The sequence below is a fragment of the Coccinella septempunctata genome, chromosome 1 (genome assembly GCF_907165205.1).
Source record: "Coccinella septempunctata chromosome 1, icCocSept1.1, whole genome shotgun sequence".
NCBI classification, from domain to species: domain Eukaryota; kingdom Metazoa; phylum Arthropoda; class Insecta; order Coleoptera; family Coccinellidae; genus Coccinella; species Coccinella septempunctata.
Window position 1 is genome coordinate 61,807,197 of NC_058189.1, and position 25,498 is coordinate 61,832,694.

At 34.6% G+C, this 25,498-nt stretch overlaps 6 protein-coding genes across 8 annotated transcripts in view; 3 read left to right on the forward strand and 3 right to left on the reverse strand.

The window, feature by feature from the left end:
- LOC123309087 (longitudinals lacking protein, isoforms A/B/D/L) overlaps window positions 1-20,605 on the forward strand; it is a 286,345-nt gene extending 265,740 nt beyond the window's left edge. Inside the window, exons 5-8 of one of the 3 annotated variants that reach the window (XM_044891989.1) lie at window positions 17,310-17,363; window positions 19,637-19,833; window positions 19,925-20,084; window positions 20,408-20,605. In XM_044891989.1, the coding sequence (XP_044747924.1) occupies window positions 17,310-17,363; window positions 19,637-19,833; window positions 19,925-20,084; window positions 20,408-20,520 (524 nt within the window). In that variant the 3' untranslated portion in view covers window positions 20,521-20,605. Of the gene's footprint in view, window positions 1-8,343; window positions 8,380-9,128; window positions 9,329-9,384; window positions 9,557-11,589; window positions 11,712-17,309; window positions 17,364-19,636; window positions 19,834-19,924; window positions 20,085-20,407 lie in introns of those variants that run through there. The other 2 variants (XM_044891998.1, XM_044892024.1) reach the window with 2 other exon arrangements.
- Window positions 1-25,498, reverse strand: part of LOC123309063 (protein tramtrack, alpha isoform) — a 592,303-nt gene that overhangs the window by 322,323 nt on the left and 244,482 nt on the right. The gene's annotated exons all lie outside the window — the stretch shown is intronic.
- LOC123309053 (polycystic kidney disease 2-like 2 protein) lies at window positions 89-16,927 on the forward strand. Its single transcript, XM_044891900.1, has 14 exons — window positions 89-331; window positions 2,462-2,572; window positions 2,850-2,998; window positions 3,116-3,247; window positions 3,418-3,542; window positions 6,459-6,683; window positions 14,144-14,372; window positions 14,621-14,851; window positions 15,168-15,257; window positions 15,464-15,616; window positions 15,791-15,999; window positions 16,098-16,219; window positions 16,588-16,648; window positions 16,714-16,927. Exons 1-14 carry the CDS (start codon window positions 163-165, stop codon window positions 16,856-16,858), a joined length of 2,151 nt encoding a protein of 716 aa, XP_044747835.1. The 5' UTR covers window positions 89-162; the 3' UTR covers window positions 16,859-16,927.
- LOC123309138 (U6 snRNA phosphodiesterase) lies at window positions 21,760-23,056 on the reverse strand. Its single transcript, XM_044892079.1, has 5 exons — window positions 22,859-23,056; window positions 22,674-22,804; window positions 22,438-22,615; window positions 22,149-22,308; window positions 21,760-22,095 (listed from the first exon to the last, which is right to left on the reverse strand). The coding sequence occupies exons 1-5, from the start codon at window positions 22,978-22,980 to the stop codon at window positions 21,904-21,906; spliced, it is 783 nt and encodes a 260-aa protein (XP_044748014.1). The 5' UTR covers window positions 22,981-23,056; the 3' UTR covers window positions 21,760-21,903.
- LOC123309142 lies at window positions 23,344-24,410 on the forward strand. Its single transcript, XM_044892093.1, has 4 exons — window positions 23,344-23,486; window positions 23,542-23,824; window positions 23,950-24,064; window positions 24,121-24,410. Exons 1-4 carry the CDS (start codon window positions 23,396-23,398, stop codon window positions 24,337-24,339), a joined length of 708 nt encoding a protein of 235 aa, XP_044748028.1. The 5' UTR covers window positions 23,344-23,395; the 3' UTR covers window positions 24,340-24,410.
- LOC123309172 (U6 snRNA-associated Sm-like protein LSm2) lies at window positions 24,683-25,495 on the reverse strand. The gene is made up of 4 exons (XM_044892144.1): window positions 25,329-25,495; window positions 25,202-25,269; window positions 25,051-25,141; window positions 24,683-25,000 (listed from the first exon to the last, which is right to left on the reverse strand). Exons 1-4 carry the CDS (start codon window positions 25,329-25,331, stop codon window positions 24,875-24,877), a joined length of 288 nt encoding a protein of 95 aa, XP_044748079.1. The 5' UTR covers window positions 25,332-25,495; the 3' UTR covers window positions 24,683-24,874.

Genomic DNA, 25,498 nt, shown 5'->3' on the forward strand with positions numbered 1-25,498 from the left:
CGTGAACACATGAAAAAATTCGGAGAGTTGTCTTATAGAAGCAGTTCGATGACTAATATATAATCGGAAATATCAAAGTGACAATTTGTACCACCAACGTCAAATTTTCACCAGTCATTCAATACTCATTCATGTGAATTGAGCAAATCGGATAAAGATAAAATGAAGGGTTCGAAATCGCAGGAAGAATTAGCCAGTCAATTTCAGAATATCGGAGGTCAGAAAAGTCCAGAAGATGTAGTCAGACTGAAAGCAAGACTACGCGATGCATATTCCGATGAGATAAGTTTGGGGTCCCAAACGGAGGTCAAACAGAACAAACCGAAGAAAGGTAGGTGTTGATTGATTCGAAAATTCCTCCTAAATATTGGTGTCTTCAAATTTTTTCGGTATAGTAGCAGGCTGAACTTTAGCTCCTCGAAGGGCATTACAAGACGTAATCAAGTGTTACTTTCTTCCTGAATACTACACTGGCGCTAGTAGTCTTGAATTCCCCTTTTTTTTAAACTTTATTCTGCACCCCTAACTATTTTATAAGGAGCTAATCCTAAGTTTCCATTGGAAAAAAGTATATACGAGGATATATTGAAAAATTCTTAGTCTACTGTAGAACCAAACAAAATTTCACTGTCAATATATTTTATTACTCAACATATTACCCTCTTAGTTGGATACATTGGTCGCATTCAGCGGACGAAACAGTTGCGCAACTGTTACCAAACGCTAGCGTAAACGTTCGGTGACATATGCGCTACATTCTCAACACGTTCTGGAGCGGACGCCACTTTTGGGAGCGGATTTGATTTGTGCTAGGTAGCGGTAGCGGAAAGGAGCGAAAGTTGGACTTGAACTGAGTAGGTAGTTGTTATTTAGTGTGGAAGATGCACGAGCTTGAGTTTGTTGAGGAAAATGAAATGAAAATTGATGGAAGGTAATAAAGAAGGATGTTAAATAAGTTATAGGAAATATACTAGAGCAACAAAGTAATTCGTCAGAATTCTAGGTTGTTTTTCACAAAAAAAAAATGACTTAACCAGCACAAGGTTAACGAAACTTAAAACATCCGTTTGTTTACGTCTTTCCTACAGACTTCTCAACTAATCAGCTGATAGTGACAGCTCGTTGGACTGCCTTATCCTATCTCGGCTTGCCAGCGAACGTTCAACATGTTCCCGACCGCTACCGCTACCGATGGGTAGCAGAAGCGTTTTGCGCTCCGTCCGCTGAATGCGACCATTTATTACAGCGAACCTGCAACGTCTCTAGACCTTAAAAAAAAAAGTTTCTTCTTGCTCTGAAATCCAGACCTCCACAGCTTTTATTACATCCTCGTTGAAAGAAAATTTACGACCTTTTAAACTTTTTTTCAGTTGAGGAAAGAGATGATAGTCGGATTGAGCCAAATCTGGTGAATAGGGGGGGTGTTCTAGTAATTCAAACCCTAAATAACGAATTTTTTGCATGGCAACATGAGATTCGTGTGCAGGGGCCTTTGTCCTGCAAAAACAAAACATCTCTGGATTGCTTTTCGCGTCTTTTCTCTTTAATTTTTTCTCGTGGAGTGGTCAGTAATGTCGAATAGTAATCTCCGGGTATTGTTCTACACTCATGCAGAAACTCAATCATGATTACTCCATGACATTCCCAAAAAACTGAAGCAAGAATTTTTCCAGAAGATTTTTGGACACGAAACTTCTTAGGTTTCGAAGAACCAGAGTGTCAGAGTGTCACCATTCCATTTGTTGCTTTGTTTCTGGGTCGTAGAAATGTTCCCAAGTCTCATCCATAGTTACAATTCGGTGTAAGAAGTCTACATCGTTTTCAAATCGAGCACAGATCGAACGCAATGCTTCTACCCTTGCAAGCTTTTGGTCAGCATTCAAACATTTGGAGATCCATTTTGCAGCAATTTTTCTCATGTCCAAATTGACGTGAACTATATGATGAACGCGTTTGTATGAAATATTCAGTGCTTCAGATATCCGTTTCAGCCCAATTCGACGGTCTGATAAAATCATGTCATGAACTGCATCGATATTTTCGGGGACTGACACAGAAACTGGCCTTCCCGATCGGTCACCATCTTCAACGGAAACTTTACCTCTTTTGAAGCTTGCAGTCCAATTTTTCACAGTCGCATACGAAGGACATTGATCACCAAGGGTATTGAGCATATCTTCGTAATTCTGCTTACCTCTTAACCCTTTCAAATACAGGTACTTGATGATGGCTCGATACTCCAATTTTCCGATTTTCACAATTTCGGTGGACATCTTTCTTCCAATTTATTGCGTAACTCTGTTTTACTTTTTTGACTTCAAACTTCACACTGACACTTGTAATGAGTTATTGTTCGTTGCTATGGCAACGCAATATTTTTTTCATGCATGGAACTGGTCTAGGCTAACTAAATATCAATACATCCTCGTAATTGAATAAAGATTCGTTTGAATTGTTTCAGTGCGATGCATCACTCGTGCAATGGCTGAAGACTTCAGTAGAGAACAAGTTTTGTTCAGTTCGCTCATTGAGACCATTTTCTACATATTCTTCGCTATAACCTGTTGGATCCGTAAGTAGGTGTATATACTTATATCAGAGTTTAAAAGTATACCTAAGAGGACTAAATCCATACTTTTCAATGCGACAAATTTTAGAATATAGTTCTACTTTCTGGTCTTCTAATCTCACAGTATCAACACTGAGAGTCATGAGCTTATTGTATCTCTTCGATGGATGAAAGCATGTTCTCTAGTTTACCCTTGGCAGGTCGTAGAGCTCTAAATCTTATCTTATTGGTCCTGTATTCCATTCGATCTTTTGATTGAGTGCATACCCCTTCTTTGTAGACGTGGCAAACCTGAAAAATTCTGAAATGTACTATATGACCGAAGCTATCAAGCAGGGCTTCTTCAAGAAACAGTTTGGAGGTGATGATGCAGAAGGAGTGGAACCGATAAGCTTCGCTGACATTGCTACAGTTTCCGACATGTGGAATGTAAGACAGTGTTTTGACTGTTTTGTTGTTAGTTGTTTAACTGACACCATGAGTGTGTAAAAATGAGGGATTACCCTAAACATTGTTTAGGTTAGATCGTGACATACTTTTTTTCAGTTTATATCTAAGATGTTCATCGACACCATTTATTACGATAAATACTTCAGTAAATTTTCCAACGTGGAAGATGAAAGAGGGCTAAGTGTGTTATTTGAAAACGTTCTTCTGGGGGTTCCCCGGATAAGGCAGGTGAGTTTCATCGTTGACGAGTTGCTATTTTGAGGTTATCACCGTAAAACCTTGCTTCTCCTTCAAATTCACTCAATGATTCGTTGAATGGATTGATTACATAAAATATCTGTGACAAAGCTATGGTTACGTTTTGAATACTTCTTCATTTTCATTCGTTCTTTTAACAGGTTCGCGTTGCAGAGGACTCTTGTGAGATCCACCCTTATTTTCGAAGATTATTCAGATTGTGTTTCTCATCGTATGACGACTATACTGAAGATAAAAGTACATTTGGAGTAGGCAAAGAAACTGCGTAAGTTGTCCTCGAATAAGAATCCCAAATAAATTGTCTTCGATCATCGTGCTTCTAATTTCTATATTCTTTCTATATGACTCTACTCTACTCTGCTGATATGAATCAGCGAAAAAAATTATTTGCAACGGTAAAAAACGCGCTCGAATATAGGTCATATTTATTTCGAAATTTGTAAGAAAAATTTAGCGTATTGAATTAGTGAAAATTATTGAAAAACATCAATTTTGGAATATAAAATGCAGAGAAAGATTTCAAACTGCGAAAATAGTTCATACCACATTTCTGGCACTTCTGATTTCCAGACATGGTCAAGGTCATTTGTTTTACACCCTACCTCTTTCGATTTTTTTCTTCGGACAGTCGGAGTTCCACTTAATGAACCACGAACCACTGTGGTCCAACGAAAATTTAACACCTCGATGGTCCGGCTTTAAAATGAAATATGGAAAATCGCTCGGACCCGTCAATTTCTGATTCGAGGGAGAACAACTTTTCCGCTCTTTACATCCCTGTTACTGCGACCGCCGACCCCCTAACGGGAGTGAGCACAACCCTTGTGTTGATACCTCATGTTGAAGATCTTATCCAGTTTTATCTGATGCCGCAATTTCGCTTCAAAATTTCCATCGATAACGAAATGACAGGTAGAACAATGGAATAGTATACTCCATTCACATTTATTTCAGCACTCGGTTGACCATGAATTAATTTTCTCAAGTTTTTGTAACCAGAACGGTGTAAGGTTGGCACTCATGAAATGTCGTTAATGTCATAACCACAGATTACAGAGAATTTCTCTGTAATCTGTGGTCATAACGCCGTTGCCACAACTAATATCAATTTTTATTACGAAAATGCCGAAAGTGATTGAAAAAAGAGACAGTGTTTCAGGAAGTGCTATTTAGAATTCAGGTCCGCTCATCCAAATATACTTCATTCAATTTTATTTTAGCAGTCGGTTGGCCATGGAAATTTGACACATTTCACTCTGTATAGTACGAAAATGTGGGGTTATGAAGCTTGTCAAAACATTTTTGGGTTTTGAATCAACGCTATGTTGCCCGTTCTACTCTACGTAAAAGTTTCTGTTATTACGTATTTTATCACAATGTCGAATCTCTTCGGAAAATATGTGACGAACATAATTGAAGTTTATACAAAATGTTTGAAGGCATACCAAATCCAGTTATTTTCAAAATACAAGAGATTAGTATAATATCATAATATGCACTAGCTTGAGAAGAGTTAATGTTCGTTATCTTCTTTGGCTTACATCATTTGTAGATTTCAAAAATATTAACCCGAAGATGAAATGCATATGACGCAGTTGTTGGGAATGGGTATCTCTCGAAGGAATTAACATATAGTTACAAAATGTTAAATTCTTCAACAAAAATCATCTTGCATCAATATATATAAGTAAAAGGAATTAAAGGCAGTTTCAAGTTAAGATGCAAAACTTCACCGTTGAACAAAAATTTCACATGAATAAACAAGTAACAGGGCAACTTGCGCGTATTTGTGGCTATTCATCTTAATACATTGATGTAATAATAATAATTAGGTATTTATTAGTACCTTAAGACATTTACATTGTATAGGACAAGTCAAATGAAAAATAGAAAAATCCATTTTAGGGAACTTATTCTCCGATGATATTTATCGAAAATCCTATAGTAAATTTTTCGCATTACTTCACTCAAATAAAAAATTCTCAAATGCCACCACTTTTTTGGGTCTACCAATATAAGGAAATTCTTTGTCGTCCTCTTCATTCACAATCTTTCTGATTGTGGAAATATTCAGTTGAAAAATAAGTCGTTTAGATTCAGATGAAACATTATATAAATTCTCTTACATTGAATATGTTCGCTACCGTCTGACGTATTGTGGATTTTAGAATATCAGGGTATAACTATTTGAATGAGCGGACCTGAATTCTAAATAGCACTTCCTGAAACCCTGTCTCTTTTTTCAATCACTTTCGACATTTTCGAATTTTCGTAATAAAAATTGATATTAGTTGTGGCAACGGCGTTATGACATTAACGACATTATATGAGTGCCAACCTAACTACGTTCTAGTTACAAAAACTTTAGAAAATTATTTCATGGCCAACCGACTGCTGAAATAAATTTGAATGAAGTATAGTTATACCCTGATATTCTAAAATCCACAATATGTCAGACGGTAGCGAGCATATTCAATGTAAGAGAATTCATATAATGTTTCATCTGAATCTAAACGACATATATTTCAGCTGGATATTTCCACAATCAGAAAGATTGTGAATGAAGAGTATGACAAAGAATTTCCTTCTATTGGGAGACCCAAAAAAGATATATTTTCAGACACTAAACTATCATCACAATTTATATTTTCGGCTTAATTTGAGAATTTTATGTTTGAGTGAATTAATGCGAAAAGTTTACTAAAGGATTTTCGATTAATGTCATCGTAGAAAGTTCCCCTCAAGCTACTGCATATTATGATATTATACTGACCTGTAGTATTTTCCATGCAAATAACTGGATTTGGTATGCCTTCAATCAGTTATTTGTATAAACTTCAATTATGTTCGTCACATATTTTCCGAAGAGATTCGACATTGTGATAAAATACGTAATAACAAAAACTTTTACGTAGAACGGGCAACATAGCGTTGATTTAAAACCCAAAAATGTTTTGGCAAGCGTCATAACCACACACTTTCGTACTATACAGAATGAAATGTGTCGAATTTCCATGGCCAACCGAGTGCTAAAATAAAAGTGAATGGAGTATACTTACTTTTGTGAAATTTAAGTTTTCGTTGGACCACCCTGTATCGAATTCGCTTTTTCTTATTAACCCAAGGGTCTCATCTTGTTGGAAGAAGAATGATTAGTTTTACATTCTCTTCATTTTTCAAGTTGGGTATATTCCGATGAAACCGTCACCGAGAATATACAGGTGGCTGGCGCTGTAGCCACATACAACGGCGGTGGATTCTACCTTGACCTTAGTCTGAATGGGACCGAGGCCTTGAAGCAGGTCAAATATCTGGAGGAAAACCTCTGGATCACGAGGAACACGAGGGCGGTGTTTCTGGACTTCGCGGTTTATAACGCCAATCTTAACATCTTCGGGATATGCAAGTAAGTGCAATCCTGTTTAACTAATAATTGAATATTATGTTTGAAGATTTTCTGATATTTCCTTGACTCCCATTTTCCAGTAAGGAGTAAGAGTGGTTGCCTCATGGTTAAGATTTAAATGAACATAGAAGATGGGTTCACAGAGCAAAATTCAATGTCTTCATTAAAATTTTATCTGTGAGACCAGTTTATATCTTCTGTGTTTAAAACATTATTTTTTGCACACTTCATTTTTTTCTCATGAATTATTATTGTACGGATTTTTATTGTATTTGTGAGAGTGAAACTGTTTCATATTCAATTCGAATTAAATATAACAAACAAATTTGTAAAATTGAATGATATACCCAAAAAATACTTTCGTAATAAAAATAGTCTTAGTAATCTTCATCAGACACACAAATAAAAGAATATGCTTCTGCAATTTTACATATAATATGCCCATGCTATTTAATAAAAAGATTAATAAAAAACCCACTCATCCTTATGAGTCAATTATTTGCTTTTAATTTTTGATGAAAACTTTGGGATTGTAACCGCCGTATTCTCCGTCAAGATTTTTCCAAATATACTTGAGATAAATCGATGAAATATGGAACAAGACTCCCCTAGAGTTAAGCCCCAAGTTATAAGTTCTTATAGTTCATTTTGAGAGTTGAAATCTGTGTACAATAAATGAAAAAACATAGTGTCGTGTGATTATTCTTAATGTTGTCTCTTATCAACTCGAGTGAAGAGAGCAGAAAATGTGTAAGAACAAAAAATTTCCTGGTATTGCTTGTTAAGATGATGACAGGTAAGCAAGTAAAAATCATCAATTAACCCTATTCCAAATAAGATATCCATATCTTCATTCAGATGATATGAATCTCTTATTTGACACGATGTAGTTTTTTAACGTATTCCATATTTTATTTTCTTTCCAGATAATTTCAAAATAGCCATAAATTATATGGAAAATGTAAAAATGTGAGAAAAGGAGAAGAATAAGGTGAAATAAAATAGAAATGAATCTAGCCAGAAAGAAAAAGATCCGACACTAATATAGATATGATATACTATAAAGAGGTATATAATCTAACTGAGAAATTTACCATAGTATATCAGTCGATCTCTGATTCAATGTTCGCAATTTTATGTCCATCAAGATTTGGATATTTCATTTAACTTTAAGAGTAATATCTATTTTTTGTTTATTTTTGAATAAATACGGTTCATTTGAAAGACCCTTGTGCAATTTTCCTCTAATGTTTCCATGAACAAAACAAAATTTTCCATCAACAATCTGTGGAAGAAAGACTGTCATTTTCTCAATTTCATTCCTTCAGCCTTTTTGTATTAACTCAAACTTACTATTGTACAATCAATTTTGTAAAGAAAAAATTTTATGTAACAAAATAGATATCTACTTCTAGTTTCCAAATGATAAAAAATACCTATTTCATTAAAATGTATTCAAATCTTTATTTTCTTTTCCAACTTCTCTTTCCTATTAATAACATCGTTGCTTCCTCATCATTTTCATTTCCATCTACATTATTGTGCTTTGAAATCATCTCGACCAATTTTCATAATCAATCAGTAGCAATAGAATCTGAATATTTTAAGCTTACATCCTGTAGTGGAATACAAACATACTAATATGTTCTTTATTTTGCAGATCACCTTGTATTCGAGTTGGAAAAGTATGTTAAAGGTGAGTCTGTTTTTCTGTTATACAGGGTGTGGCAGAGCTGATTGACGACTTTCAAAGGGCTATAAAAATGGTGAAAATTGCAGAAAAACGGTTTAATTTATTCAAATCGTAAGAAAAATAGTTTTTGTACTCAGGTTTTGGAAACGATATCGCTAAGATGGCAGCGGTCAGCAGCGATATACTGTAGTATATCTGTGTAGTATATACTGTAGTCGATCTTTGGCATATATCGAGCGGTTTTGCCAAGATTTCATCTGTTATTATATTAGCTGCTCGAGTTGTGGCAGGGTGTGTGGACGATGTTTAAAGACCTTATATTCGGCCCACATATCCTCTCAGTTGGACCAGTAGCCCCGGGAACATATATCTCGAAACAGCTGTAGAAATTCGGGGAGTGTGGGCTTTAGACCCATCCTGCTGGAACCAGATGTCACCCTGATCGTTTTCTTCATCAAGTTTTTTCAAAAACCACACGCGAAACGGTCACAGATCGGTTATTTTCGTAAAACGTACGAACGGCGATGCATTTCAGTTGAAATCATGGCCCTGACCAAAAACTACCGACCCTAAGGAACACCAAGAGCCCTTCCACACCTACCTGGCCCCACTACAAACCGATCAATGACACTTCGGAGCTCGTCAATCGAATCTGCCAAACCCTGTGCATCGAATTACTTCTTTCGGGGTTCCTGAGTGAAAATATTTCGGAATATAACCTCACTCGTATATTTTTTATTATTTGGTTTCAGGAGAATTCGAAAAAACGAATAACATACTGGCTGAGCTGCTCTACCAGCTCAAAAATACGAACACTGGAACTAACGCAACAGAAAACCAAATGATCGGTGAGAAGTTTAGGGCCTTTCTCACAAAATTCCCCATTACGGAAATCGAGAACCTGAAAACTATGGAACAGTCGATGCAAGAAGAAGAATCTTATGATAAGTTGGTCAGTCGGCTTTAAAATCAGTTTTTTTTCCTCCATTTTACCGTTTCGTATTCCAGGTCGTTTATTTGAAATCCATCGGGGGAACGTCATTGAAGGAGAAAATTCACAGGATTATGAAAAGAATGTTTTCCAATAGATTAATAGCGCAGTCCAGCTGGCTGGGCCATAGTCGTGGAGAAAAGAAAAATTTCCGTCTGAGTGGCCTCAAATTGATTGAGGCTGTGAAAGGTACGCAAAGTTTTTTGTTGACGTTTAGCAAACTCGACTTGTAATAAATCCATAATACGCGAGGGAATACTTTACGTTATATGCACGACTCTTAAAATATTTCATTTTCGTTAATATCTGTAACCATCTGTATCTGTGTTCGAAGCATAGACATAGAGACATGGACTGAGCTAAATGCCAGCATGAAATTGGCTATTTTATAGAAAGAGAGAAATGATCGTCGAGCCATTACCTGTCTCTTTTCTTTTCACATAGATGTGAGTGCGGACCAATCAAAATTCTAGAAAAAGACAACTAGCATGCCTGACGTTCAGTTCTCTCTGTCACTTTTTGACCGTATTTCATGGATAGATAAAAATTGAAGGCACAGTCCATGTCTCTATGTATATGCTTACTCCATGTCTCTATGTTAGTATGTTGTAATACTTGTTGTATTGCTTGATTTTGGGATGTTTCTGGTACTTTCAGACTGAATAGGTGAAAACGTTGAAAGGAGTTCCAGTAAAAACGTGCCTGAAGAAAGTTTTTATCGTTTTTAGATATTGCGGAAGTTATGGATAGGTAACATTTTCTGAATCGACAAAATATAAAAATTTTGTTATATCTTCAAGAAAAACGAAGATACGATGATGTATTGATATCTAGTTAGCCTAGATCAGTTCCATGCATAAAAAAAATATTGCGTTACCATAGCAACGAACAATAACTCATTAGAAGTGTCAGTGTGAAGTTTGAGGTCAAAAAAGTGAACCAGAGTTACGCAATAAATTAAAAGAAAGAAGATGTCCACCGAACTTGTGAAAATCGAAAAATTGGAGTATCGAGCCATCATCAAGTACCTGTATTTAAAAGGGTTAAGAAGTAAGCAGATTCACGAAGATATGCTTAACACCCTTGGTGATCAATGTCCTTCGTATGCGACCGTGAAAAATTGGACTGCAAGCTGCAAGCTTCAAAAGAGGTAAATTTTTCATTGAAGATGATGACCGATCTGGAAGGGCAGTTTCTGTGTCAGTCCCCGAAAATATCGATGCAGTTCATGACATGATTTCATCAGACAGTCGTCAAATTGGGCTAAAATGGTTCACGTCAATTTGGACATGAGAAAAATTGCTGCAAAATGTTTGAATGTTGACCAAAAGCGTGCAAGGGTAGAAGCATCGCGTTCGATCTGTGCTCGATTTGAAAACGATGTAGACTTCTTGAACCGAATAGTTACTATGGATGAGACTTGGGTACATTTCTACGATCCAGAAACAAAGCAACAATCGATGAAATGGCGACATTCTGGTTCTCCAAGACCTAAGAATTTTCGTGTTCAAAGATTTGCTGGAAAAGTTCTTGCTTCAGTTTTTTGAGATTGCCATGGAGTAATCATGATTGATTTTTTAGATAAGGGTAGGACAATAACCGGAGATTACTAATCGACATTACTGATCACTCTACGGGAAAAAATTGAATAGAAAAGACGCGGAAAGCTATCCAAGGGTGTTTCGTTTTTGCAGGACAACGCCTCTGCACACAAATCTCATGTTGCCATGCAAAAAATTCGTGATTTAGGGTTTGAATTACTAGAACACTCCCCTTATACACCAGATTTGGCTCCATCCGACCATCATCTCTTTCCTCAACTGAAAAATAGTTCAAAAAGTCGTAAATTTTCTTCCAACGAGGATGTAATAAAAGCTGTGGAGGTCTGGTTTGCAGAGCAAGAAGAAACATTTTGTTTGAAAGGTCTAGAGACGTTATGCAGGTTCTCTGTAATAAATGTATTCAATTGAGAGGTTGAGTAATAAAATATTTTGACATTGAAATTTTATTTGGTTCTATAGTAGGCTTAGAATTTTTCAATATATCCTTGTATAGTGAAACAGTTTCCACTAATGGACTTTTCACGAAAATCGAGCCCAGGACACCTGTCAACGTTGTCACCTATCTAGTCTGAAAGTACCAAAAACAGCAAAAATCAAGCAATTTGAGATACCCTGTATAGCTCAAATATATTTCGAAAATTTTTATGTTGTACATTACAGAGGCTGTCGCTGATGACCCCCAATACAATGAAAAGATTTTCGAGGCCATAGCGAGCAACTGGACCAGGCAGGGCACACAGAGGGTCATGAGAGAACAAAAAAAATAAACAAATAAATTTATTCTTCTTCCCTTTGATTTTTCTTATTCCGTTTGTTCTTATTTTATTTTCATGTTCTTTACTATTTGTTTGACTTTTCATTTTGTATCAAAATCGTGCTCATTACTCGGCTCATTACACTTTCTTTATGTTATTTAGAAAAACTACGGAAATTTATATTCATAAAAATATCATGTATGTTTATGATGATAAATGAAGCACTTTGTGGGTATTCTTCGTTTCAATAAGCTTTCCTTACCTGATATGCTCCCAATTTACGTGATAGAAACCTCTATAATGCATCCCAGCGAGCACAAACATCCCTGGGATGTTTTGGGATGTTTCGAAAATGTTGGCATGAGGATGTTTCTTTGAAACGTAATATGCACTTCCCAAAGAGGTCTCCAAAGGCTATTGGAAATCTTTATTTGTTCTGATCTGTGCCATCTGTGGCATTTCTTCGTCTACCTACTGAGAGGTACTGTCGTGTTGAAAATAATGTAAACGTGTGGATATCTTCTCTTGGCGTCGCATAGTTTGCCTTGGGGGGTTTATTCCAAATAAACAAAATACAATTCACCTATTTCATTTTGCCGCCATTTCCACTTTCTTCGTAGTTTGGACTGTGGACTGTTCGGAGTTGAAAGTTGATTGGTGATTTGTATAATATTAACTACTTCTGTGTTGGTTTTGATTGTGAATTTAGGATCGATCTCTTCATAGTAACCAAATACAATTAATAAGTAAGTATTACATGAATTAAATGTATAGTATAATGTCCAGAAACATACATATAACCTCAAAAGAATCCACGCTGCGTGGTTAATATTATTTGTGTATTTGGGACTAGGTATAAGAGATCATTGTATTTTGGTTGGAATAATCGAATGGTATATGGAAGGTTATTATAATTATTCAAGAAATAACTTTATAAAGTTTAAAGCCATATCATCGAGGATTTCAACATATTTCGATAATCTATCTCTGCCGTTGATAATTCCCAGAATATTTTGTAAGATTACTCTTCCGACGATGATAATAATCATTCATCACTTGTGAATCACAAAATAATTCAAATTGTTCCAGAAAAGTTCTTGTTTTTGAAAACTCCTTTAAATTGTTCCATCTTTAAATACCAGTACAAATAATTAAATAAATAAAATCGTTTCGCAAATCAACCTGGTCAGGAGCTATATACAACTCAAATCTTCCAGATCCTTTCATGCAGCTATTTTCTCTGTTATTTTAATTGGAAAAAATCATCTTAACCTTCATATATTTTGTGAATTAATTGTTTTTATTTTCTAGATGTGATCCATAAAAAATTCCAAATCACTAGGAAAGTATTCGAACTCTATGCCAAAGATTGGTTTAGGCATATTAGGCAGAGGAGGAGGGACGATAAAATGAAGGGAAAATAAATTTTTCATAAATTTTTTTTCATTTTCCCTTTCGGTACATCTAATATTATAATCAGTTTGTTTTCTATTATTTCTGTTTTTTTTTATGTTGAATGTGATATTTCTTTTTGGTTATTTATGTTTGTTTTATTGAATGTGATATATTTTTTTGTTTATTCTCCCTTTCTGTAGTATAATTTTTATCAATTGTTTTTTGTTGTTCAATTTTTTATGTGAAATGTGATTTCTTTTCTTTTTGTACCTGTTGAAGTATCATTAAAATATTTTTATTCTTATATAGTATTCTGTATTTCATTTAAAAACTTTGTAGTTCATTTAAAATAGAATGTGGTATCCTCAAACATTCGAATGAAAGAAAAAAAGCCTCACAAAAGAATTTCATATAAAGTCTTAGAAACAGCGATTTCGTGTGCGCAAAGCGCTTTAGAAATGTTCTATTGTGTACATAAAAAGGCTATCAAAAAAACTTCTGAGTAGTTCATTTTGTGACATCCCAGGGACATCCATATAATAGCCGCCTGCGGCGGACATTGGCTGTTCTATAAAAGTTCTATTCATGTATAAACAGAACATCGCAGTGGATGTTCAATGTCTCGAAATCTCTTACTTTTAACATCTCTGAGATGTTTTTGTGCTCGCTGGGATTATTTCAAGTTTGTGTCTGATGAAGAATTCGAAGCATGTCGAAGAAATATGAAATAGTTGAACTTTCCATTATTCAAGGGATTCTGTATCCTCACATCACAAATATATGTACATATGTATCTGTTGAGGAGGTAATAACCGAGCCTGTGGATGCGTATTTTAAGCATTTCTGTATTAATTCTTACCTTTTCAAAATCCAGAAGTGTGCCTACTTAAAAGGTTCATAAACATCACAGCTATGTTTTCGCGCTCTTCCTGTGACATACCTGCTACATAATGAAGGAAACATGCTGATAAATTTCTGCGATGTAAATCACATGGATCCGTTATACAGATAAGTCGCACGCGCTCTCCTAATGATGAATCTCATGGTGTTTTTGTTCTTTTCAGAATAATATTCGAACTTCCTCCAACCGGGGGTGTTTTACCTAGTCACAAATTCGACTGTGTGAAACTGATAGTGACGTACGACCAATGGGGATACTTCATTTTCATATGCGAGTCCGTTTTTTACATATTCATCTTCATTTACTTGCTGCAGTCGCTGAGAGAATTAGTTTACTTCAAATGGAGATATTTCGTTCGTTTTTGGTCATACATTGACTGCGTTATCACAGCAGTAAGTTCGTGCAACAAGAAGAAAATTAATTGAAAATCTAAAATAACAACTAATTTTTTTTAATGTTATTTCTCGGTGTTTTTTTCGAGGAGAGATAGGTAAACTCGATATCAGTTCTCGTCAGTTGAAAAATTACCTCAACTGAATACGATATCACCAAAAAATCCAAAAATTTTTATTTCAGAACTCAATTTCTGAAAAATTCTATTCTTTCTGTTCTATAATTATGAGCCTGTTCCAATTCACAGCTAGCTCTGGTTACTTTCATCCTCATGAATTATAAGAGGAATTATGTGGACTACTACATAACGAAAATAAAAGAAAATCCTGACAAATATGGAAATTTGGAGTACATCGCTTACATGCAAGGCCTACATGATGATATAGCTGCCATCACACTTTTCTTCGTATTCATCAGATTCTTCAAATATTTGAATTTCAATAAAACAATGGGTCAATTGAATGACACACTGAAAAAGGTATGTACTTCTTTGAGATCATTGTGGCGTACCTATCTTGTTTTATAAATATTTTTGATTTTTGTTTCTTCACGTACTGATACAAATTAATGTCAAATTAGATCGAAAATCCAAGTATTTGAAATCCAACCTTCATGCATGAAATATTTGAAATATGTATATCATTCTTTATAATTTTTGGAATATTTGAGATAGTTACCTACACCCTACACCTACCTTCCCAAGAAATGGCCTCACATCGAATATACTTTGAAAAACAGATCTCGATGTTGATTTTCAACTCACCCTGATATTCTAACATATTTTTCTTCGACAGTGCACCTGGGATATAATGGGTTTTTCCATCATGTTCTTCATCATTTTCTTCGCTTACTCTGAACTTGGATTCCTACTCTTCGGTTCACAAGTAAGTTGTGTAGGGGCAGTATTGTATATTCACTACATATTAGGTATCATATAGTACCAGCTCTTATAGCTCATAACATAGTATATCAAGTGATGAATTTATCAGTTTGAACAAAAAGAAATTTATATTTGATTTTTATTCTGGAAATCATAGAATTATTTATCGAGGAAATTTTTTCTTGTATAACTTCATATTTTGAATTTCAGGTGAGAGATTTCAGAACCTTTGGACACTCAATGTTCACCCTTCTAAGAACAATACTGGGTGATTTCGACTATGGAGTGATAGAAGAAGCTCATAGAATTTTAGCACCTATATATTTCCTCAGCTACATATTTTTGGTATTTTTCGTCCTGTTGGTGAGTTATAATTTTTTTTCACCAATTGATTATGTCCTTTTCCTCAAATTATATACTAATTAATATAATATCTTATTCAATAGTATCGAAGTGCTCCATTACCATACCATTTCATATTATATTTGTCTTATCTTATATAACTTTTATATTTCATTTCATTTTTTATCTTTTCAGAACATGTTTTTGGCTATCATCAACGACACCTACGCAGACGTTAAAACAGAACTGGCAATAGCTCCAACCGAATTACAAATGACCGACTATTTAAAGATGCATCTCTTCAAATTCTTAAGTAGGAGCAAATGCTGCAAATTCAAGGTGAAAGAGATCAAGAAAACCGATTACAGTTTAACTGCCGAAGAAATAAGGACGGCACTCGATAAGTAAGCAATACGTTTCAATCTTTTCGATTTCTCCAAATTAATATTTCACAATTCGAATAAAGTGCTAATGAATAAAGTTACTGCTCAATCTTTTACAGGTGTGGCTTCAGTTACTTAGAAATAGAGATGTTCTTCGCCCGCTACAATATAAATCCAGTGGCTATGGTGACAGAATACGATATCAGTAAACTTGTGTCTGAATTGGAGAATATTACGCCAGGTAAGGTTGAATCAGATATTTTATTTCTGACAACTTAGTCCCTTAATCTTATTTCATATTTCGGTTTTTTTTTACATCTATTGGGAAAAAAATTTATTCATCCACCATTTTCGGACCACAAACAGAATTATATATGATTTTCACACAACTAAGTTGTTAATCCACTTCACCTGTTTCGCTATAGCATAATATAGAGCATTTCCTGTTGGGTGAAGGTAAACTAACTGTATTGTTATATCGAAACACGTGTCGTGGTTTAACAATTAACAATTCGTGTTAGAGAAAATCATTTCATTCTGTTTTTACTTCAATTATAGATTTTCGTCAAGTATCGTCCACATCAATCCAGTCTTATCTTTTCGTTTCAGAAACTGTAACAGAAAAACAGAAAACTCCAGAAGCCGTGAAAAACACCGAAGAATTATTGCAGTGAGTTTTCGAAATTTCCGTATTTTATTAGATTTTATTGCTTTCGATTTCTTTTATCATTACAGACAGAAACAGCAGCTGAAAGACATGGAATCCACGATGTTTGAGTTAGCGTCCAAGATTGATGAGCTGATCAAGACTCTCGAGAAACTTAATGCTACGCATGTAACGAAGAAGGAAGAATCATCAGAGAGCCTCGATTTCTATTAAAATTTTTCCTAAATTTCATTGTTAAAGTGTATATTATTTTTATCCAAAGATTACAAAATATGAAAGAGAGTATTTGTTTTTTTTTTTTAATCAGTAGGTCCTTTCGTATGCATAAAAAGTGTAGCATTTTTCTACACTCGATTTTAGTATTCGTTTGCTGATTGAATTTACACCAGTGTAAAGGAGGTTTAGTTTATCTACATCTCCTTTTGACTATGTGTGGATAAACTACACTTCCTCTACACTGATGTAAATCAAATCGAGTGTAGTAAAGTGCTACACTTTTTATGCAAACAAAAGGACCTAGTATGTAGGAAGTATGTAGGTGAATTTGTTTTTAAGGTACAATTTGAAATAGCATGAACATTGTGTAGTTCACTGAATTTCGTCTCAATATTGAACTGCCTATCGAAGTTATTCTAATTCATAATAATTTCATTTTTTGTTTCAGCCACTACTGCATCCATTGAAGAAATGAATCTTGGCATTAGGGCACTGACATATGGTAATGAATGAATGATAATTTCTTCTAATATCACAGGGTTTATGTTTTATGAAATTAGACACAATAACCTGTTGTATCAGATTAGCATCTATCTATGATGTGTGACAATAGTATAGTCACACAGATTACAGATGTGTAATCTGTGCGATAGTAGTGAGTTTAATACTGAACGAAGTATTAGTTTGTGCAATCATTTTTAACTCCCGATTAAATATAACTTGTCATTTAGTGAGGAAAACATTAGGGGGAGTGCCCACCAAAGTAGTGTAGCACTGGACATGCCACATACATATGTATATCATATGACAAAGGCGATGTATATTCAGATATCGCACATCTGAGTGAAGTGTCAGTTGCGTGAAATATGCCGTTCTCAGTTCAAATCTGAAAATTATTCAATATGCATAGCCTTTGTCATGTATGTGCCATGTCAGTGCTACGCTACTTTGGTGGGCGTTCCCACTTAGAGAAATGTCCCAGTAACATAAACTGCTCCACATGAGTTAGGGATATTGACTTAAATTGGAAAAAATATAGTTGAAATAAGATTTTTGTGATGGAAATTCATATTAATATGATTTCAAGTTGCAAATTAATTTTAGCCTGTTGGTCTGCAGCGTATATGTAGGATGGTTGATTAAAATTCGTAAAATAACGAAATTTTATTCCCAGATAATTCAAGCATTTTAAGACTATCAATGACCTCTTCTTTGCATACTACACACGAGGTTGTTGAACATTTCTTGAGGAATTTGGTTCCATAAACGGGGCAGAAGCTCTCTCAGATCATTTAAGGATTCTGGGGTAGGTTGCTGATTATCTAATCTTCTTTGGAGCATATTCCATGCATGTTCTATGCAATTCAGATCTGGTGAGTGCGGACGTATTGGTAATTGTGGAATACCAAGCTTCTCGCGCGCATTCTCAAATATTGCTGCACGGTGCGGTCTAGCGTTATCGTCTAGAAATTGAAAGTTTTCACCAATAGCATCGTGAAAATTTGGCACAACATTGTCAATGACATACTCCCCATAGTGTAAGGCGGTCATATTCCCAGGCAAATGTGTAGATCTGTGCGCCCGTTAGAACATATCCCGACCCATACCATAACACTACCCCCTCGGAATGGATGGACTTGTTGGACATAGCGACGATTACCGGGTATGCGTGGGATTGTCCATACCCTTATTCTTCGAGAATCTGAAAATCCATATCTGGATTCATCAGTGAAAAGGACAATACGCCATTGATCGTTCCAATTGATATGTTGCCTTGCCCATTCCAGTCTTTGACGCTTATGGTCACTTGTTAATGGAACTCCTCTGGACGTCTAGAACCTAGATTCACCTCTCTCAAACGTCGTCTGATGGTTTCGATGGAAACTTGGACCCCATCTGCATTTTGAAGAGTATTCCGTAGCATTCTACACGTAGATGTAGGGTTTCTTCTCGCCGAAACGTTGATGAAACGATCCTGAGCAGGTGTTGTTTTTCGTCGCCCACCAAGCCTTGGTCTTTCCAACACGGAACCTGTCTCCCTGAACCTATTCCAAAGTCGAGTTATCACACTTTGGCTGACTTGGAGCCTTTCCGCTACAACAACCTGAGTTAGGCCACCCTGTAGCATTTCGATAGCTCTATTAGCCTCAGCGTTTGTTAATTTACGTCTTGGCATTTTCAGAAAACTCGTTTCAAATCGAAACCGTTGATAAACTGACTTCATTTCAAAATAAGAACATTCATGAAGCCTATGCAAAGAACCAAACTTCAGAAAAAAGGCGACCAGATTGACGAAATGTCTCATACTGATTTTCATTGGATCGATTCAAGTTGTTATTGAGTTTTTAATGATGTTACAGCGATTTTCCCGAAGATTACATACTTTTAAAAACGATTGAATACGATAACTCTTGTGGAGCAGTTTATTTCGTCAACAAAATTATGTAGATTTAGTAGATCTGTACAGGAGAAGGAAATGAGCAAGTTTTCATTTTACTGGCTCTAGATATCCTTCAGAAAAATTATTTTCGGTAGTGACTCTTGAATAATATTTTTCTTGACTTTCTTCTACAGAGATGCCAAGAATAGTCTACATATTGTATTCGAAGTGTTCTTACCAATTGCTTGTTGTCTCGGGATATCAGGTAGTTTCTTCAGATTGATAATTTGTTCAATTTAATTAAATATATGCTCCATAAAATAGCACGTTTGCTTGCACCTCCCATGAATATCATTACTAATATGTCACCCATGCATGTTTTTTATCATTCATAGAAGTCGCAGCAATGAGGAAGCAACTACAAGATGTCATGTTGCGTGTGATGAATATTGGCGAGATTGTGGAGAATAAATACAGAGGAAAGTCAGAAATAAATCAACGCTTCAGGGACATCTTTCCTCTGAGAGATGAAGACAATCTAAAGAAACTCATCTTGACTCTAGATAGCGAGCCCCAACTACTTGAGGACTTGGTAAGTTGGTTTCTCCTCATCCGAAATGGGGGTTGTGCTACCCCGTCCCCAATGGAACTTATTTGTTTGCTTATATTCAATATTTTTATAGAAGTCGTATTTCAATGGAATTGGGGGTTCTAGCGCCAAAGACCACCATGGACGCATTTTCAAGTCCATTTTTACGAACGACTTGGGGATGAGATGCTCATGGAAGGGGCAAAGAGGTAACATTCGCCTGGAGAATTTGAATTTTATTGGTACCTGTATGTGTGAGTATAGTTTTAGACTTGTTATTAATTTGCTCATTGGCAATGAATGAATGAATTTTCAATTATTCTGATATTGAATATTTTCATAAGAATTGTATTGGTTTTGAAATTCAATACGTGACTTTGGAATAATAATATAATAACTGTTCTTTAATGGCCGAAAGTCCTTCAGCCTGCTTTGGAATATTATCTCATTTCTTTTCAATTTCGCTCTTTACAAATTTCAGAGAAAATCATTTAAAAATATTCAATTTTTCGTTTGGATGGATGCATTCACTAATCCTTATAGGGTATTTGCTTACCAGTATTTGGTATTTTTGTAGGTGTTCTGAAGGAGACATGGAAAACTACGGATAAGGAATTTGAAGTGTTTTCACAAGACTGGTTGCGACATTGTTCCCAAAGAAAAAAGAGGGAAGAAACAAGAACAAAATGAGACATACAATGTTAAATGGCCTTTCTTTATTTCCATTCAAACGAATTTATTCCTGGTGTGAATAAAGAAATATTATTCATTTAAATTTGGTATTTTTTTCCGGCCGTAAATATATTTCTATATTTAAACAATTGTTTTTGTATCATAACACTCCTTCATCATTAACTGTTTTTGATCATATTTAGTATGATGCGCCGTTTTCGAGTAATTTGATGTTCAAAAATAAAAAATATCGTGATATTCGGAAAATTGGTTAATTTGGCTGCATGCAGCTCTGTTTAAAAAATCCACAGATATGTATAGTGTCATCTTGTTTTTCTGAAGGGAATTTTGTTCCTCCAGGGGTGGCATAGAGCTCATTATAAAAATTTAAAATCATCATAATTTATATCTCATTAATTTGAAAATTTTATAAGGTAACTTTTTTTATACGAGCAAAATTAGGGGAAGGATGGAATAATACTCCTCTGATTCAATTTAGTTACACTGTGCATCGAAGTGTGACATATGAGCTCTTCCCCAAATATGCCGCTTCTCTTTGAGACGATCTTTTTTCAGTAAGAATTTTCGATGTGCTGACATCGTTGGTGAAAACGAAATCACACTGGCGTTTGCCAGTTGGGGATAATGCCTTCGTTGTACTCTTTCCGAGTCGTTCCTCCCAGACAACATCAAAGTCGTAACTGAAAATAATAGTACATACATTACATATAACGAATGTTTTTCATGTCTTTCAGTTGTCGGTATGTAGACTTCCAACCATTAGAAACTGGATGGTTAGTATAATAACTAGTGTGTGATTTTTTATATCATAATACAGAATAAGTGGTTAGATATAATACAGAATAATTCCGGAGGATAAAATACATGGAATATCTGATAAATTACCTGCATCTGTATTCATTATGAGCAATACTTTCCCAGGAAATATTTGATCAAATTGAATTACACTTTCGAAAGTCCAATCACAATCCTGTGAAGTTTGAAAAAGTCATAATAATGACATGATTCAAAACTGAGTTCTTAAATGAATATCTGCTGAATACTCAATGAAAATCATAAATCTAGTCACTGTTTCCCATAATTCTCCACTGATGGGGAAGTGTTTATATTAGGTTTTTACTTATCAAACATTATTAGAAATGGAATTCTACTCTTTCTCTAAGAAATCCTCATCAAATTTACGTATTTCATTCAGAGAACAAATACTTATGAAACTTTATAAAAAAAAATAAAAAATTGATATGAAAAGAAAAACTTTTATTAATAATACAATAATTACACTTGCATTTGAGTGAGGAATTTCAAACAATGTATCATTTACACATTATTATTTATATCACCAGGGATAAATCACATAGGTTTTTCAATTCAAAAAGTTCGTCAATCTAAGGGAAACTGAAACTTCTTATTTCCTGTTTTACAAAATAAATAATTCACTGGGATATACCATATTTGTTCTGAATATTCAGTCATCACTTTGTTCAACATTAAGTTGAAATGTGGTAAATAGGAGTCCAATTTACTCTGTAGATCTCCCACACACCATAATATGCTTATATGAAATGATGGATCCTATAAAAACCATTTAATCAAGTTTGTGTAAATGAAAATTAAAGTATACTCACTTGATAGAAAGGTGGAAGCTTGAATTCTGATAGGCAAATATCCAATTCTTTTATCAGAGCATGTAAGGTATCATGAGCACTAGTGACTTCTAAACCAATGAAAGTTCTTGTTTTCTCTTCATTGCAATATACTTTTAAATTTCCAATTGTAAGAACAAACCTTAAAGCAGGCAACAATAGGTTATACATTAACAGCAGAATCTCAATTTTTTATATGCATAGAAGAACACTAGTTTGTTGAAATCAATGGATTTCAATGGATGAAGACACTCACCACAAAAATGTTTACCTTCTATAGTGTGATATTCTCTCTTTTATCGAATTCATAAAAGGATGAATCCAGTGGTATTTCAAAATAACAGTTTTCGATAAGCTCAAATGTAAATCTTCAACTTTTTGAATAGGCACTTCAGGTATGCATTTAATTATAGATTCCTGTAGAGATGTAATACCATTATGAGATTCACCTGAAAAATATGGTATCTGGTAAGTGGTATTTCCATGCAACAAATCGAATTCACCTACAAGGCACATAAACAAAAGTGGCCCAATTGCCTCTCTCATGCTTGAATGATCGAATTCGTCCTTGGTGTTCTGATGGGTCGTCTATCCATGTGGGACTATCAATTTTTTTCATACACTCTGGAACGGGGAGTCTGAAATATTAATTTTTATAATGTGGCAATTCGCGCAAGCAGAATGTACTCCACCTTTGCCTGACTTCTTCTTTGAACCTCCTTTTTGTTGAAACGTTAGGTCCAGGAACATCTTCATCCGAACTTTCCCCATCATTTCCATAGTAGGCTAATAGTTGAAGAGCACTCCCTTCCATTTCTATCGATTATTATTGATTAACTGGATATAATTCCTTAATTTACAAATATTCTGATAATTGATGTTATTGTGAGGTTAGGATGATGACAGCTGACCACAGATAACAGAGATGCAGCTGACAGCATGATATTTGATGTTCTGTGGCATGAAGTGTACGCTCTACTGCTACGATCTGCTACATGCAACTACTGAACTACTGCATATGTATTTGAAATTTAAGAATTTTAATATTATAAATATTTCCTTGGGAATTATGCAAAAAAACGAATGTGATTCCTCCTAAAACTGTGTGATAAGGCAACACATAATTTACTATGTTTTGTAGTTCTGTGTTACGATAGATCAAATCAACACAAAACAACAAATTTTCAATTCAAAAACAAAAACGTTGAGATCAAGAATTCCTTGTTGAAATGGATAAATACCTCAAATCTACCAATAATTGGAACGAAGATAAACTCAACGATGCAATAAGGAAGAGGATTCAGTTTTATAAAGAAGAAAGTAATAAATTCAAACTTCCACTTGAACATAATATTTTAAACCTAACTTTTTTCAGATGCAAAATTCGAAACAACATTCAGTCATTGTAAATTACTACATGAATCTTCTTCCAGTTCGAATTGGGACTTGGATTGGGATATGCACAAAGAAATCGATCGGCTTGGTACAGTTCTAGAACATTTTGACATCACTGAATTTGATGCTACAGCACTGGCTATGGCATATATTGAGCAAAAATCAAATGATAACAATTATATTATAGAAAAATTGAAAAATGACACAAAACTCTACATTGGTCTAAATGATGAAATCTTGAAAGATATCGAGAGATTATCAAGGTGATGAATTGATTTTCCACTTGAATCAGTGCCATTATGAAATTAATCAGATCCCTGAAAAAATTTTCAAATTTTCTTCTTGGTCATCCCAATGCAACTTTTCATTTATTTATAAATATTTTTAGGGATTTGAAAGAAGCTAAAGAAAAAATTCACAGTGCCTTTGAGCTGTCTAATGATGATATCTTTGTACTAGAGAAAAAAATTTCTGCCTATGAAAATGAACTTGCCAAATTTGAAGTAAGTTTGAGTTTCCTTGCACCAGTCATTTACTATATATTCATTCTCAATTACAGAAAAAACATTCTTGGTTAAAGAACCCTCAGCTTGATTTAACACATATAGCTAAAGAAGCCCAAACTTTGGCAAGTATGCAGGAGGAAAGAGAAGCTTTAGAAAAGGAATTAAATATATATCAGGGTTTACAACCTGATTTGCAGGAAGCTTCTCATCAGCTTTCAGTAGTAAAGAAACAATACCAGGAAATGAAAGATAAATTTCATTCAAGTGTTTGACATTAATAAGAATGCATATTACCACTTTTGCCAATGCAATTACATTAAGAAAATAAACAATTACAAAATAATTGTTTTTTTCTACAAGCTTGAGTTCAACCTTTTTTGTGCACGCATTTAAAGTCACGAAGAGTCACTTTCTCAAATGGTGTGCGAAAAACCCATGTAGTAAAATTGCCGCATCTTTGGGGCACAGCAGTTTCGTGCGGGCAAGTACCACTTTTTAGTAAAATAAATATTTTTTTCTCACTTCGAGTCCTTCATTTACTAAACTGATCTCATCAATATTTATATGCAAGCCTACCTATTTCTACTTCTGGATAAATTGGAATAAAGAAAGGAAAGTCGCTAATTTTTATATTGAAAAGAATTGATTACACTGAATGATACCCAAGCAAACAGAAAATAAATATATTCAAATAAAAAATCCTATAAAAAGAGGACTGAACAGAAGGTAAAAATTATTCACACATCTCCAGGTCAGTTGTCAGACTTTTCTATTCTTATAAATAACAATCCAAGTGCTTCAATCATATTATCTAGTTGGTACAGCTGATTCTTTGCGTGCGGCATCTTGTAAGAGTTGTGTATCAACTTCATCAGCTGGTAATTGAACATAACGAACAACAGATCCTCGAATGAAACAGTTTTTAACAGAAAGCTAAAAAAAATTGAGTCTTAGAAGATATTCATGATAAACCTAAATCTTACCATGTGTGGGTATTTATCGGTATCTGTCACACTTATATCAGTGAGTTTTATATTTAAATACTGGTCTACCGAGTGCAGGGTACCACAAATACTGTAATTGAAATACAAAAAATAAGTGCAATGGTGAGAGGTTTAATAGCTGAGTTTTCACCTTAGATCGTTTTTAAGTTCTACGACAACATCTTTCCCTACTAAGGATTTGAAGAAAGAGTAGAAAAGCTGAAATGAGGAAAAAAAGAATGAGGAGCTTTTCTCGCTGTTGCAACTGCTCAACATACCATAATGATGAGGAAATATTAGAATTAATACGAAAAATTTGCTAGTTCACAAGGCAAAGATTAATTTCTCATAAAAAGGTTGTTCTTTTATTTCTATTGATTACTGATTTTTTCAAATATTCGGTATTTTAGGTTAAGTGGTTGTTGAGCTCATAGAAATAAAGACTATG